This window comes from Nannospalax galili, unplaced genomic scaffold (genome assembly GCF_000622305.1).
Source record: "Nannospalax galili isolate Female #2095 unplaced genomic scaffold, S.galili_v1.0 scaffold734, whole genome shotgun sequence".
Lineage (NCBI taxonomy): Eukaryota > Metazoa > Chordata > Mammalia > Rodentia > Spalacidae > Nannospalax > Nannospalax galili.
Window position 1 is genome coordinate 901 of NW_008337073.1, and position 17,633 is coordinate 18,533.

General features: G+C 38.0%; 1 protein-coding gene across 13 annotated transcripts in view; it reads left to right on the forward strand.

Annotated features, from left to right (window-relative positions):
* Positions 1–5,284: 5,284 nt before the first annotated feature.
* LOC103733245 (ankyrin repeat and sterile alpha motif domain-containing protein 1B) overlaps positions 5,285–17,633 on the forward strand; it is a gene marked incomplete at its 5' end in the record, with an annotated part of 492,005 nt that continues 479,656 nt past the window's right edge. For all 13 annotated transcript variants that reach the window (XM_017797886.1, XM_029563077.1, XM_029563074.1 and 10 more), the window contains 2 exon segments: positions 5,285–5,874; positions 7,465–7,525. In XM_017797886.1, the coding sequence (XP_017653375.1) occupies positions 5,713–5,874; positions 7,465–7,525 (223 nt within the window).

Here is a 17,633-nt window from a genome sequence, read left to right on the forward strand (position 1 = left end):
CAGTTAATGCTACATTTCTTTGTAAAATATGAAATCTTCTAGATTATAATTTGTTTGGTATAATATAAACATATTTTCCTGTTTTTCTATGCAACAGAAAATGCCCTAACTACTTTATTTCTTGCTAGGATCTGGATGTTTATATCTCTCCAAATACATATGTTGATAGCCTCACCCCCAAGATGATAGCCTTAGAAGGTGGAGCTTTTGGGGAGGTTAATGAGAGATCAGAGCCCTCATGGATGCAATTAGACACCCTTTATATCAGATAAGTACACAGTTGGATGGTGCTGTCTCTCAGCCAGAAAGAGGAGACTCTCAGCAGACACTGAATCTGCTGGGGCCTTGAACTTGGACTTCTCAGCCTCTAGATCTAAGGTTAGTTAGATCTAGGCAGGGTTAGTTACTGAGGTTAGGATCATCTCACTGACATGTGCAATAGTTGGCTCTAATGGCACAGGCATTAACCGTGTCTTTTTGTTTAGATTTTGATGTTCTAACATCTTGAGGCATTGCTGATCCTGAGGGGATTACCCTTCCCAGAGCCAGCCAATGCCTCGTAAATAACTCTCCATGAACATGCTTTTCATTTTCAAACCTACTGTTCCAGAGCCCACACCCTAACCACCTCTTTTATCAGGTTTTTATACTCCAGGCTACTGTTCCTCTTTTCTAATTACCTGAGGTCGGGTACCAGTGTAGTCATGGAAAGTCCTTATGCCCAGAACCTGCTGAACTTACTCAGACCAGCCAATCCTAAACCTATTTCTCTCTGTTTCACTTGTTCCTTCCCACAAAGGCCCACAATCTTTCCCTCTTTTGTCTGCCCCCTGTGTACTTTCCTATAACCCCTGAGAGTGAGGTATGCCTTTCTTCTTGGATCTTTGAATATAAGTCTATTTTCTTCAATGACCACCATTTCCTGATTTAATGACTCCAGCATTCCTAAAACCAACAAAAGAAAAAAACAAACAAATAACAACAACAACAACAAAAAAAAACTCTGCATTTTAAAACAACTGGAAAAACGTTTCATTGTTAATAGTTCAGTCTGGCTTACATGGTAAGAGCAAGAGCAGTGGGTTAAATACAGAAGTGATTTTCAGACACTTTACATAATGTTTGCTCCTGTCTCATTGACTAATACAAAGCACTTGGCCCCACTAGAAGTCACAGACAAGGACTGAATGCAGGGAGCAGGTGGTGTAACTATAGAGAGAGGTGTGGCTACAGGAGCCCTGAGCAGACTGGTGGATTGCAATCAGTCTGCCACACAAACTTTTCAGGTTTCACACCAACTTCTCATTTTCTTTGATTTGAGTAATCTTTAGAATTTGACCACTGAAATAAGCAAGTAATATTTACAATTTTTGGCAAAAGTGTTTCCAATTGTTATAATGCTAAGGACTGTTATTCAAAAGACTAAGCTTACAAGCTAAGAACTAAATTCCCTCTTTACTTAAGGATATAGCTGCCTGTGATAAGAGGGCTTGAACAAATAAAGCATTTGGATTTGTAAGTATGGTCCTTTAGTCGAAAAACTGAGGTTATGGCAGCCTCATACTATTACTCACAGAAAACTTTAAACAATCTAGTTAACCCAGAATTCCCATTTTTCTAGATAACAAACATGATCAGAAACCCTTTTGACAGATTTTTGCAGAATCTTTCTGACAATAGGGCTTTTCATACTCTTTTCAGTTTTCCTTCCAAACTAAATCACTTCAGCCTTATCAGCAATTTTCAAAATGAAATTCTTTTTAAATATATTTTTCAAATTCTTTGTGCATGAGTTTATTGCCTGCATGGATGTAAGTGCACCTGTGCCATGGATGCCCAGAGGGGTCAGAAGAAGGCGTCGGATCCCCTAGAACTGAAGTTACGGTTTATTGACATGTGGGTGCTGGGAATCTAACCTGGGTCCTCTGCAAGAGCAGCCAATGCTCTTAACTGCTGAGCCATCTCTCAAGCCCCCTTCAAACATCCTAGTGTCCTAATTCTTTTTTTTTTTTTTTCCAATCAGTCACCATGACTGTAATTCAGTACCAACCTGCTTATGCTGTAGAATGCAGTGGAAAGGTCCAAGTCACCTAGGGCAATAATAGATTGGAAGAGATTACCAGATCTTATGTCATCCTGGCATTAGCTTATCTGTAAAAAGAAACATACACCAAACAAAACTCTAATTCTCTTACTTCATTCTCTTCAAACTCCAAAAATAGTCATGAAGATGGAAAAACATAACCATTTCCAGAATAAACCTCCTTGCCTGTATTCTTGGTAAGCCAAGGCTAAATGGCTCTTGTATCCAAGTAGTAATATACATCCCAGCCAGCAGACGTTGGAATCAGCTAGGCCTTAGGTTGAGTCAGCTTAACTGCTTACTAACAGAGAAACTTAAGCAACCTAGGTTGACTGCTAATTTTGACTTTTAAAAATATGGGCATGTTGCTAACAGTCCCAAGGACATTGTGACTTTTAGCCAAGAAACTGGCTACTTTTCTTTGGGGTCTTTTTACCCTAACTGCCTAGCCAATTTCTACCTCCTAGTCTTATCACACCATCCTCTGAAGGGGTTACCCAAATTGCCAATAGGGAATTGGGACACAGACTGCTCTGGCTTCTTCCATGCTGAACAGGGATGAGGTACCCCTTCAGTGGGCCTATCTAAAAGACTTCCAAATTGCATAACTCTTATCTCAAAGGAGAAAAGAAAGTCCTTGAATTGTGACTAGGAGATGTGAAGGAGAAGTAAAGGCAAGAGTAATTAGCATTATAAATTCTATCCAGAGAGCTAGAAAAAAGTTAGAACAGGGCAAATTTCAAGTGTTCATATGAGAGTTCATTGGAATTTCTTGACTAGGGCTTCTGAAAGCATCCCTCTATTGGGTTCCTCCTCATTTTTCTTTTGTCTGCCAAGGCTGGACTTTAGAGTAATTGATTCAGGATTTGATTTCAGGTATTACTGTACCCATTAAATATTACCTGTTAATTAAGAAACTCTTGGCAGTTTGAGGCTTGTAATAATAACTAACTTCATAAAAGTGTAAATCTGTAAGTAGGCTTCAGGTTTGTGCACTTTACCCATTAAATATTACCTGTTAATTCAGAAACTCTTGGCAGTTCGAGGCTTGTAATAATAACTAACTTCATAAAAGTGTAAATCTGTAAGTAGGCTTCAGGTTTGTGTCATTTTGTTCCATATTGACTGTATCTGCCCTCACAAGACTAGATTATAGGATTATTATAGTATAACTTTGATCTTTGCAAATCTTTAGCTATCTCTATGAATTAAAATGACTACTGAAAAATAAGCGAACTGCTAAGTTCTTTGGCCAGGGTTTTTTTTTAATTCATCTGTTTTAATTGAATTTTTTCAATTTTCATACAATAAAATTTGATTGTGTATTCAGATCCCTCTCCCCTATCTACACCTCCCTTTACTGTCCCCACCCAATTTAATATACTCTATTATATGTATAACATGGCCTATAGAATCTAATTTGTGTTTCCAAATATCCTTCAGTGTAGGTCCATCCACTGGAGCCTGGTTAACCTACCAGGAATCCCATGCTTAAAAGAGACTGTCTCTGCCCCTCCTACCCTGTCTCCCATCAGCCATCAGTTTCCAAAAGTTCCTTAGATAGGGTTGGGATTTCTTACCCACGTCCTCATGTCTATGCTGGGATTTCTCTGGTTTGAGCTTGCATAGCACTTGCGCATGCTGTTGAGTTTCCATGAGTAACTGGCCAATTGTCTGGAAAACTGTTTCCTTGTGATTAACCACCACCTCTGACTCTTACAGTCTTTCTGCCCCCTCTTCCACATGATCCCTGAGCCTTTGGGGTGGAGTACAAGTTTTATATAGGTGTCCTATTCAGGGGTAAGCACTCTGCAGCCTCTTGTTCTCTGCATGTTGGCCAGTTGTAGATTTTTGTATTAGTCACTATCTGTTAAATAAGGAAACTTCTCTGGTGAGAGTTGAGAGATGCATTAGTCTATGGGTATAACAATAAATCACTAAGAGTTTAATATATCTACTTAGTAGAAAATTAGTATTAGGTTCTCTCATCTCCTGTGACCTGTTTAGTCTCAGGTTCCTAAGCCTGATATCAATATCAGGTATGGGCTCCGTCCCATGAAGTGAACCTTAAATTCAATTAAAGAGTGGTTGGTTACTCTCCTAATATTTGTGTCACTATTGTACCAATGGGCATATCTTGCCAGGCTAGCTGTTATAGTAGTTCGCAGGATTCACAGCTGGGTAAGGCTGATTATTATTTTTCCTTCCTGTAGCATACATAGCACCTTCCAGAACTATAAGCACAAGCTAGTAGAGATGAGGCTGTGAAATCAACACCAGTTTTACTTCTCCTTGTTTGTTCTACAGCTCATGTTTTCAGCAATAGGGTCTTACCTTCCAGTTCTAGTGGTTAACCAAGAGCAGGTTTGGTCAAGAGCAGTTTTTATTCAGTATCTCTTTAAATGACAAATTAAGTCATAAAAGGATAATGTATTTTAAATCTCAGAGAAAATGTTTTATTTTAGAAACATTTCTAAAACAGTAAGTCATTCTTTGATTCCTTTTCTACATAATACTTTAGAAGATCTAAAGAAATCAGAAGATATGTTATTTCAGAGAAGAAGGAGAAAACTGTGTGATAGCTTAATATTGGTTTCCTATAGCTTTTCTTCTAAGTGATATTAGAAATGTGTTTCTTGCCTCTGTTAAGTCTGAGAAAATCTTCTCTTTAAACCATACAATCTGTAAAGAATTACTCTTTATTTTATATTTGAAGTAATACTATCAGGATTATTAATTTTAAATTATGTGTAATTATCCTTCTTTTCTGGATTTTGTTTTTAATTTGTTTGATGAGAGGAGGTCAGGGATTTATCATTATTATCTAATGCCTGCCTGCTCTGAATGTGGTTGTCCTGCTTCAAGAAACCTATTTTTTTTATTCAACATCAAACATGTACTCTAGTGACAAGAAAGAAGAGCATATAGTCACTCAATACTCACTTCATATGTTTGAAATAAACCCTAAGTTGTGACAGGAAGATTTAATTCACACGCACAGACATTCGAGCATGCACATGCACTCACAGGTTCATTTTATATGCAGCAATATTGAGTCATGGGTATTTCATAAGGTGAAGGTATTTCAAAGTATCAGTAAATCAAATGTCTGGCACAGGTTCATAAAGGCATTGCTATTGTTTCATGACTTTCAGAGTCATTTATAAACAATTATCCTGACATCCTTCCTTCTCTTTGCAGATGACCACTCTCAACAGGAAGACAATGATCCCCCCAAAGAGTACGATCCTGGGCAATTTGCAGGCCTTCTTCATGGTTCTTCTCCAGCCTGTGAGTCCCCTGAAAATCCATTTCATCTCTATGGGAAAAGAGATCAATGTGAAGAAAGACAAGATGAAGTCACTTTGGCAAACAGTCCTTTGCCTTTCAAGCAGACTCCAATAGAAAATAACTCAGAGCCTTCAGTAAAGAAAGTTAAACCCAAAGTGGTCAGTAGAACAATTTTTCACAAAAGAAGCAACCAGCTTGAGAACCATACCATTGTTGGCACAAGAACATCCAGGAGCGGATCCCGGAATGGGGACCAGTGGGTTGTGAATACAGGGGGATTTGTGGAAAGAGCATGTACTCTGGGGAGAATAAGGTCATTGCCTAAAGCCCTGCTCGACATGCATTTGTCCAAAACTGTCTCTAAATCCGACTCTGATCTCATCGCCTACCCTTCAAAGGAGAAAGCATCAAGAGTTAATTGGAGTGAATCCTCAACTGCTGAACGTAGTTCTAAAGAGAATTCTGAAAGAACACCATCGTTCACATCGGAATGGGAGGAGGTAAGCCTGGCTTTTCTTGGTAGTCTTCATATAGGCTTTGGAGTTGAGGGAGCCTTAAAGGAAAGATTTTTCAGCTTTTCAAGTCTCTAAGGAGCTGAAGCTTCTTAAATGCAGGTAGCTCCAATTGGAGGGGAAAGGTTCTGTGGGTGATACATGGTAATTTCACAGCAAGTGGAAAAGCAAACACAGTTCTACACACGTGGGAGAAACTTTGTTTCCATAGAAATGGATGTCAAGCAGAAGTAATAACTAGCTATGAGGTACAGGAGAACGCTCACATCATGTCCTACCCAGCACTGCAGTTGACAGTTTGAGAAAAATCTTGCTATTTCGCTCTGTTTTGCTACTTGCTAAACTCTTTGTTAGCTTGTCTTCCATCTTTGAAATGTCTCATAGTTTCAGATAGCTTTTTATAGTCTTAACCTTAATGGTAAATCCAGCAGTCCTGACTCTTCTTCAAGAACTGTGCAACAAACACACATCATTTAATATTTCCCTTTTATTGCTATCAGAGACACATTAAAGGAAAAAAAATGTTTCAGGGTCAAGTATCACTACTTTAAGCTTCACTTAAAGACAAAGCCTTTTATCTGAAAGAATTGTTCAGAAAGTGAAGTGCCCTTGTAAGGCTATGTAATGTCTTTTCTCCCTAAAGAGAATTATATCATAAAACAATAATGCTCTTTGCTTTCTCTTGAATTTCTTTAAAGAATGGATCATAGCCTCTATTCATATTTCATTCTAACCTGACAGATTTCTGTCTCTCAAAAGACTATGCCAGTTGGATTAGGTTTTGAAGCACATTAGGTCACTATGGTATTCTGAGAATGAGATTTCTGAATTGAGCCATTTGGGAAAATCACTTGATGTCTCTGCATCACCTTCACACTAAAAAACTATGAGTCAGTTGAGTAATGTTCATTGTTCTTTAGAAAATTGCCATCTTACTCAGGCTGCCAACGTGAGGAGGAGGGAGATTTTTAAACCCTAGATGGCTAGACCTTAGACAGTCATACCTAAATTCCAAACCTACATAGGGATAATTTTTTAGTATATCCATTTTTTTGTGTGATTTTTAGTTCCTGAAGTCCCTTTTACAATCCTTTTTCTGGGATAATTTGATATATTTAGATTATATTGTATTTCCCTGCCTATATTTTTGTAATCAATGCTTCAAATTGCCTTGAGGCTTCCCAAACCATTGACTTAGAAGTTGACTCCAATAGCCATGTCCAGAAACTGAAATCCGACCTTCCCAGTCAGAGTACATAACTTCTAGAAGAGAAAGGATGTCAAAGAACATGGACTTTACACTGAATTTATCCTCAGTTCTTCCGAGTTTAAAGAGTTCATATTTCCAAACTCACTGACTCATCTATGTATTAAAAATAGGTAAGCTCATAATTTTTATATAGTTTTAAAAGTATCAAAAGATGTTAGCTTCCTTTTAAATTGTGCATTGTTGGTCTCTTAATTGTAGCTTGCTGTGGTAATAACACCAAGAACATGTGATTGTGGCATTTAACAGTTATTTTTAAGATATTAAAAGTGAATATAATAATTTACTTACATGTTCTTTGTTATTCACAGATTGACAAAATAATGAATTCCATTGATGTTGGAATCAACAGTGAACTTGAAGAAATGAACGGTGAGACCACAAGTAAAGAAACTGCCTTCTACATTATAGTGAATAAATTTGCCTAGGAAATAACTACAGAATGATTCAAATTCAGATGATTTCATATTTTATCATGAGTAGCTGAAAATTATTTTCTTCTACTGTCAGAACCAACAACCATGACCTGAAAACAGCATCAATTAAGTATATTGATTTGGAAAATTGAGAAATTTTCCTATGTGTTACTTTACTACGTCAGTTAATATTAATTAATGAAGTTTCAACTTTAGGTTGAGCCAGTACAAAATACTTCAAAGTGGTACGGAAGCTGATGAATTAATGTACTATTTCGCATTTGGTGAAATATCCCATTTATTCCAGCCAAAGTAATTAACAGCTTCTAAGTTGTAAACACTGTTTGTAAAAAATGTTCCCCTCATCTTCTTGTGCCCCATAGCACCTAGCAGAGCATCTCTTAATGAGCTGGTTTAGCCACCAATATTTAATATGCTGCTCTAATGGTTTTCTTCTATACAGTGGAAGATCAGAATAGAAGACCATTTAAAACCTTTTTGCCAACTTTTTGCTTAATACTGATAGATGATATCAAGTAATAGATATTTGTGCCTCTAAATATCAATACTATTCATACTAAAGAAATTAATATTCTTGAAAGAGATAAGGTGTATACTCCAATTCTATTTTGCCACCAAATGCTGAATCTGTGTATTAGGTTGATCTGTAGATTTTGGAATTTTAGAGCAGATGACTGCCAAACTCCCAAAGAGAGTTTATGTTTAAGTCAGAAGGAACAACTGATTCTTTTTTTTTTTTTTTTTGTAGGTTTTCTAAGTATCGTTTTTGGAATTTATTGAGAACTTCATACATGCATATAAGGTGTTTTGATCAAATCCACGCCCATTCCATCCCCTCCAACTTCTCCCGTATCTCCCTGTCACTTTTTTCTGACAATTTCATGTATTCTTTCCTTCTTTTTATTTATTTCTTTTTTATGGGGCTTTTTGCTATTCTAACATTCCCCCCTCTGAAGAGGTAACCCTAAAATCTTTTAGGGATTAGATAAAAGCTCCCAAATACTTTTGGGAACTGGCTACTTTTCTTTGGAGTCTTTTTACGGGAACTGCCTAGCCAATTCCTACCTCCTATTCTTATCACACCGTCCTCTGAAGAGGATACCCAAATTGCCGATGGGGAATCGGGACACAGACCTCTCTGGCTTCTTCCATGCTGAGCAGGGAAAACTGATTCTTTTAAAGATAATAAGATTACATTCTGTGGGTGAAATATTTAAATATATAACAGTATAAACAACTATAGGACTTTATCATCAAAGCCCAGGCTAGGATGAGTTGAATAAGAAACTTACCTAGAAAGCAATATTTAAGCGAGTGTTAAATAACAATCATCAAAATACAAAATATTTTAATGAAATAATTTAAAATTTCAAAATACCAAAGAAAATCCATGATAAACAAAATATCAAAATTTAAATAAAGACAAGCTGCAATCAAAATGAAATAACTTAGCATCTGGTCTGATCCTATGATTCCCAGCAGTGGCTGATAAAAGTGGGTGCCTTGTCAGGGAACTTGCAGATGATGAGAGTCTTTCCAGAGACAAAGCTGTGTAAATGAGATGCTCTTTAGCAATCCAAGCTTGCAGAACGTTGCAGGAGCATTGAGAGCCCTGGCAACGCTAGAGCTCTATAAGCAAGCCTGGTTGTTACTCGGCAGCAGCAGCAATGCAGGTGAAACAGCGATGCAGCATGACTACAGAGCCTGGTCATGTGTCTGAGACGATAAGAATGAGGTGGTCGGCTAAGCTGGGAAGACAGGACCACTCTCCCTGCCCACCCACAAACTTCCTCTCCCTCATCATATTCTTCCCCATCCTATTCTTACCAGAGGAAGTAATTCTCTATCAGATCCAAGTCTACTCAGTTCTATCTGTTGGAGATTGGTAGTGGGAATCAAGACATGAATGTTACTTTCAAGATTGATACTGATGGGTCTGGAGCTACCACAGCTGGGCCTACAGTATAATGACCATCACTGTGAAAACAAACAGTGGAAAATTTGTGAATTTCACAGCAAATACGTCCATCAACCCCAAACATCAAAGTCTAGTGTTTTGTTTCAACATTCTCAGTTGGTAATTTTGGAAAGAGGCCCAAATCTTACCACCTTTAAAATTTTCTAATGAGGGGCTAGAGTGATGGCTCAGCAGTTAAGAGCACTGACTGCTCTTGCAGAGAACTTGAGTTTGGTTCCCAGAACCCACATGGTGATTAATAACCATCTGTAGCTCCAGTGCTAAGTGATCAAATGCCTTCTTCTGGCCTCTTGCAGGCATTGCATGCATGTGTTGCACTTACATACATGCAGACAAAACACTCATACACAAAAAAATTAATTATTTTTCTAATGAAGCAAAACCAAATGAACTGCCTGCATGACACAATGTTAATTCAAAGGACTTTTTTCTCAAAATGTGTTCAGCAAACCACTTGCATTTGAATTACTTCCAACAATGGTGAGCAGTAAATATTCTTGGGCCTCAGGCTATGAAATCAGCATTTCTAGGGTGGAGCCTGACAAGTCCCCTCCTAACGCTCAGGGAACATCATGGAAGAGGGGGCAAAATGATTGTAAGAGCTGGAGGACCAAAACAATTAATTAATTAATTTTTATGTGTATAAGTGTTTTGTCTGCTGCTAGATAGTGTCTTCAAGACATTACTGGGAAGCCACACCAATGAAATCAACACAATATGGTTGCCTGAACAAGACAACCATTGCATAATGACAATACCAGATGACATACCACTGTGAATGGGGAATTTCACAGGGTCCCACCACTAGATGAAGAGCTACAGGCAATCAGTGAATGCTGTGGGAAGGAGAATTCATTCTCTCCAAGGATAAGCTCCCTGATAGGTTATCCAGTCCCAGTGGTCAGCCTTAAACACAGGTCAACCTTTTAAACAAGCATTCCAAGTGACTCTAAGCACAGGGAAGTTGGCAAATGACTCTTTTATGGTGGCCTGTGCATGGGTGGGAAAAAATAACATTGTAGTCTGTAATCGTAACCACTGAAGATGATACACAGGTCTAAATGAGGTAGCTATGTGAGCACCTCAATCATTGCACTTGTGCCTGAAGAAGGGAAAACTGGGCTGGGTTCCTTGTAAATTCACTAACAGGTTTTTAAAAGGCTAAACTATTTTCATTACAAAATTTAGAAATTTGTTTTAGATTTTAAAATTGAAAAAAAATCATTGATTTTTAACATCAAACATTGTGTGTGTGTGTGTGTGTGTGTGTGTGTGTGTGTGCGTGTGTGTGAAATGTAGCCAGTTCTCTAATGTAGAAATCCTGATAAACACTGAAGATTTTGAAAATTTTTTTTCAGGACCCAAAGAACCAGCCTAGGAAAATATGTTGCCTCATAATCCCTTCAGATATGCTTATGGGAAACTTCAAGAATTGCAGGCTTTTGATTATATGAAGGGAAGAATTTCTTTTTTTTTTATGAACTACACTATTCAAAGAGAGAATAGCTGCTCAGTGAGACAGTAAGTTACACTGTCTTTGGGAATGTGTAAGCTTGGAGTACTCTTTCAGAATGATTATTCAGGAATCAAATCCACATAGTTAGACTTAGGTGATGTTATATAGAGTAGTCTAATGTCCTAAAATTCTTCAGTCACATAATGCCAAAGAATTATGTATACGTATAGTGTATGTGTGTGTGTGTATGTGTGTGTGTGTGTATGAAAAATGAGATGGTTTGAGTGAGACTGTCCCTCATAGGCTCCAACCAAATGTCTGAATACTTGGCCCCAGTTGGTGGTACCATTTGGAAGGTTTAGGTGTGACCTTACTGGAGGAAGCATGTCATTGTGGGGAAGACTGAGAGTTCTTAGCCTTTCCCTATTTCTAGTTCCTCTCTCTCAGCTTCCTGTGCCTGCTTGAAGATGTGAGCACTCAGCTTTCTGCTCTGGCTGCTTCCTGCTGTGCCTCCATACCATGATGGACTCTTACCCATCTAGAACCATAAGCCAAATCCATACCGTGATGGACTCTTACCCATCTAGAACCATAAGCCAAATAAACTCTTCCTTCTCTAAGTTTCCTTGGTCATGGTGTTTATTCCCAGCAACAGAAAAATAACTAATAAAATAGACAGTGTAAAAATGCCACCCTGGCAAAGCTGCCCTAGAAGAACATTCAGTGTTACACCCACACACTGTTTTCCCTTAGTTCTCTTTCCATGTCTCCTTTTGCCATCTGACTCCTGCCTTTATTTACTAGTTTTCTGCAATGCCAGTGAAAATGAAATCAGAGACTCTGTCCACAAAGAATCATTATTATTGACAAAGCCTGGCTCTGCAGGTGTATTAGTTTTTGCCTTTTAATTATACACTAATTATATACTAAGTGATTGACCATAACATGTAGCATTTGAATTAATCATTAGACCACTCATGAATCACAGCTTTGATGGCCTGCAGCCTTTCCCCACTTAAAACTAGATTTAACTAGAGGAGTGTTAACCCCATGAAAATGTCACTCCACAAATAAAATTTTTGATACTAAGTATGGTTGAAAATAACGTTGAAATGAAGGTTCAGACAGACATGAATTCAAAGTACAGCTCTGCTGCTGTTTACTAGTGTCTGCTGTTTATAGTGTCTGGTACAGCAGGTATGCCTTGAATTTTAGCTCTTACCTTTTCCTACTACAGGGGAGATTGTGTTCAACATGATGAGCATACAAAGAAAAATACGTCTAGGTCTTTTCTTAAAGAATCTTATGATATTAGCTATTCTTTCTATCTTAACATTAAATTTACTATAATCTCTGGAGTTACCATGGTGTGTCAACTGGAATAAAAATCCCATGGACAGTTGATACCAGAGAAGGATAGTTAGTTTAAGACACTATGACCTCCAGAGAACTCTGACAAAGGAAAAAGAAAAGTCTAGTATGTGTTGATTTAAATGGTCTAAATTTCTCAGAAATTTAAGTATTCTCTTTTTGTTCTTTTTTAATGTTTTATTTATCATTTTTATTTTATGTGTATGAGTGTTTTGCCTGCATGTGTGTAAGGGCACCCATCTCATGGAATGCTCACAGAGGTCAGAAGAGGGTGTCAGATCCCCTGGAATTAGAGTTAGGATGGTTGTTAGCTGCCATGTGGGTACTGGGTCTCAAACCTGGATCCTCTGCAAGAGCAGTCAGAGCTCTTAACCACTGAGTTATCTCTCCAGCCCCCTGGGATTCTCTTTTTGTTTGACAGTGGATATGCAATGAGCTCTGAAATTAGCAGGAAGTCAATTAAGGATGAGGGAGAGGAAATGCTATCTTACATAGCATGTGTTCTTAGTCTCTAGAATTCAGTTTGGGAAGGCTACTGGGTTCAGTGATATGCCTGGCTTCAATGAAACTGTGTAGGCTTATGAGTATTTGCTACATTTGTTGCTTAAAATATCAGAGGATGGTCACAGAAAAAAATCATAAGCAAGAGAGATACCTAAAGAGCCAGCCTTACATGCTCCTTCTCTTACCCAGTCTGTTTCGTATTTGTTTGCCCTCTCCCCAGCAACATATCTCCAATGTCAAGTGCTTACTTAGTAAACAATATTAGACCAAGAAAAAAGTAGGAACCCTTTCATCTTCACTCCCAAAAATATGAATCAGCTCAAAGTGTGAACACTTTTTATGAATCACATAATGATATAATCATATAACGGTTCCACTCATTGAAACCAGTTTCCTTTAAAAAAATTGTTCACCAATTATACAGTCATTTGAAACTTAGCCAAGTAAGCTCAATGGTTCAAGACTGAGTTGAAATTAAAAACAAACAAAATTTGCAAAATTTATTCTAGGTTGGTCCTTAGGTTCTTACTTAGAACATATATAAGCTCCTAATTTTCACAAACATTTCTGGTTTCCCACCTGAAGTCAGTTTCACATGCCAAACAAATCAGTATTATTTTTGTCCTTTGTTGATGTTGGACACATGGGGGTCTCTTCATATGGGGGTCTCACTCCTAGGCTTGCATTTATAGAGTTCTCGCAGAGATTGGGTTTTACAATTAAATGGACCTAGCTTCAAATCCCAGTTTTATAATTCACTGGCTTGGTGGCCTCTTTGATGTCAACTTACCTATAAATTCAGACTTTTAATAATCACCTAATAAGGCTGCTGTAAGATTATATACTGTACTGTTCTAGCTTAGAACATAGCAGGTGATCAATAAAGCATAAATTCTCTTGCCTTCTTATCTAAGAATGCATGCCTTATCTTTTTCATTAGAGCACATGGCACACAGGAAATCTCTTGGAAAATCTGGCTTATCTTTCTGATCACTGAAGATGGTAGTTAAAGTACAACAGCTCGTATTCAAAGTTGCTTTCATGTGAAATTTTATTTCTTAACATTGTCATTATGTCACAAGGAAGCACTTTCAAACTAAGAGGTCTACTGTGAACTTCTTCAAATCTCACACTTTCCAGGAATCAGTTGATGATCTTGATGAGACTGAAGGTCCACATAAGTACCAGCAATAATTGGATGCACAGGAGCTTCTTATCATTACACAACAGCAAATAATCAAGTGCCTAGACATTACAAACGTGGCAGAGAATCAGAAAATATTCTCCTATTTCTTTTTTTTTTTTTTGGTCTTTTTGAGACAGGATTTTCCTGTAGCCCAGCTGGCCTGGAACTCACTATGTAGAACAGGCTGGCCTTGAACTCACAGAAATCTGCCTGCCTCTGCCTCCCGAGGGCTATTCTCCTATTTCCAAACTGGCTTTAATAATTTGTCATAAGCCTAAATAGACTACAGATGCATGAACTGTATTAGACTGAGTCAAGTTACATGAGTAAAAGGTAGTATTTAGGGGAACTGGAGATATGGCTCATGGTTAAGAGCACTAGCTGCTCTTGTAGAGGACCCGAGTTCAGATTCCCACACCCACATGGCAGCTAATAGCCATCTATAACTCCAGTTTCAGGAGACCTGACACCCTCTTCTGACCTCTGCGGGCATTTCACAATATGGAAGCAGTTATACATATGCAGGCAAAACCTCATACACATAAAATTAAAATAATAAATAAATAAAGTAGTACTTAAAGTAGTTCTACTTAAAATGTATTTTTCACATTTATTTATTTGTGTGTGTGCACACATGTGTGTGTGCATGTGTGTGCATGTGCTCACATATGTAGAGGTCAGAGGATGATTTTAAGAAGTCAGTTTTCTCCTTCTTCTATGTGTATTCCAGGATTGAACTTGGGTCATTTTATCTACTGAGCCATCCCAGCACTCGGGAGGCAGAGGCAGGCAGATCTCTGTGATTTCAAGGCCAGCTGGGGCTACAGGTCTCAAAAAGACCTCCCCCCCCCAAAAAAAACCCTGCTTTTGTTAATAAAATAATTTGATCTAAATTTTAATTATAAATGAACGATACATAAATAACATTGAAGAATTTTATCACAGAGTATATCATATGTATTGGATGGATAAATTTTAGGTCATTTGCTGCAAAGGGATATTCTGAAAGCAATAGTAATCCTATAACCTTGTTTTCTTTTTTTGTTTCATTTAGTTTGATTTGGCTTAGTTGTTTTCTTTTTCTTTTGAGACAATGTCTTCCAATGTAGTCCAAACTGGCCTTGAGCTCATGATCTTCCTACCTCAGCCTCTCAGGTTCTGAGATTACATATGTGAACCCCCACACCTTGCTGATCACCCCACTTACTGAGCGTTGTCCCTGCTGCAGAGTCTAAGAGCAGAAGTGACTGAGGCTGAGTCACTGCTCCCTCCTCTGCATCTGGTGGGTCTGTCAGAACAGGGTGGATTCCCAGGTCTCTTTTCTAATAGAAGGTGCAAACTTTTTCAGAGCTCCTGACGTTGCTCTGCCCCAATGTCCTCACTGCCTCCAAGGTTCTGGTATTTGTATTTGTAGCTCTGTATTGTATCAAGAGGTGTTTTTATCACCCATCACTGTCCTGCTGAAGTTACTGGAGGAGAATACCATCCCTTAGGCTCTAGGAGAGCATGTTTTGAAGATATATTTTATAATCGCTCTATTAGGGAGGAGAAAAGAAAAGAAAGGAAAGGAATTGCAGTGGTTTCCTTCCTTACCATCTGCCAGGTGCTGGGCAATTTACCACTTGCCATTTTGGCATTCAGTTTTTAAAACAGCCCAGTGAAGTATCATGCCCATTTAAAGATGAAGGGTGAGAAATTTAAGGTACTTATGAAAATTGGCAGCTTCATCCCAGATGTCTCTCTTATTGAAATCCATACTCTATTCAATAAAATATGCTTCCTCAACGCATCCTGATGTGTTGAACCAGGTCCATTTGAGGGTGCCAATGGGTACAACCAACTTCATCCTCTTGGGAAAGTTTAATCATCCATTTGGAAGACTTTAGCTAGCCGGAGAGGTCAGATATGAGAGAGAGTCATGGCCCTCACTGTTCCCTCTCCCTGGAAAAAGAATGCTTGGGCTCTAATAGGGCTTGGAAGCTCAAACCATGATCTGCATGTCACTTATTTCAGAGGAAGAATTTTCCTTGCTTTCAGTAATGTTCACTTTTCCATAGACCGTTAAACTGAACATAAAAGCCTCTCTATGAAATGCTTTGCATCAAGTATATTTTATTTTTGATTTTATTTCTTTTTACAGTACTATTTTTAATAGAACTGACTGGGGAAGGTGGATAGTAGAATATATTAGCAGACAAGCACACTATTTTATCTAAACCCAGAGATTTATTTTTATTGTTATTTTATGTAACACTTCACTGAATGACTTAGTCGTGTTTTTCGGACTAGTTAAACCTAAGGAATCCCTTAGTAATAGAATATTTATGTAAAATTTTGAATTATAGTAGTTGGTATAGATTTTGCTCATTATAAAATGGCTTTGATTCTCTGACTTTGAAATTTGAGATAATGTTCAAATGCAGTATTAGGCTTTCCATAAGTGTGTAATAGTTGAGGATTATTCTGTGGTCTAATATTTGCCTATGAAATGTCAGCTGTCATTTACTAATGGTATTTCTATTTCAGTTTAACAAAATATTGAATCCTCTAGAAAAGGTCTGGAGACTTGCGTATGCATCATGTCCTCAATTCACTAGTATTGGAATGCTTTCCATAGCATCTCTGATATGTGCTCAACAGAATCAACCAATAGCTGTTTACATATTTCCTATGATGATAAGCTCACTACTTTAAGAGATAATTCTTTCACTAAGAAGCTCAAATTGTTAAAATTATTATTTTTTATGTGTGTGCATGGTCATATGTGTATGGGTATACATGTGTACATATGGAGGCCAGAAGACAACCTCGGATATTGTTCCTCAGGCACCATCCAACTTTTATTTTCAAGGCAGGATCACTCACTGGCTTGGAACTCTTGTAGTAAGCAAAGCTGCTGGCCCTCAGGCCCAGGGATCTGCTTGTCTCCACCTCCCCAGAACTGGGATTAGAAGGATATACCACCACACTCATCTTTTTTACACATGGGTTCTGTGTGTCAATCTTAGATCTTTTGCTTGTACAGCAAGCACTTTCCTAACTGAGCTATCTCTTTAGCCCCCTTCAAAATTATGTTACTGAGTCAAAAACATAACACCTTGGTTTTGAATGATCTTGAGCAAATTCTTTTTTTAGTCTAAGCCCCACTTCATATGGAAAACAGCTATAATAAGTAATGGATACATGCTTCAATGTTTGCACTAGATCTTAGTCCACAAAACAGAAAGTGGTGCTGGCGAAATGGCTCAGTAGTTTGAGCACTGGCTACTCTTGTAGAGGACGTAGATTCAATTCCCAGCATCCACATTGTAGCTCACAACCATCTGTAACCTCATGTCTATGGGATCTGAAGGCCTCTTCTGGCCTCCATGGGCACTGGAGCATGTAGTACATATACATACATGCAGACAAAACACTCATACACATAAAATAAAATTTAATAAAAAAAAATTTTTTTGGACTTTTTGAGACAGGGTCTCCCTGTAGCCCTCGCTGTCCTAGAACTCACTATGTAGACCAGGCTGGTCTTGAACTCACAGAGATCTGCC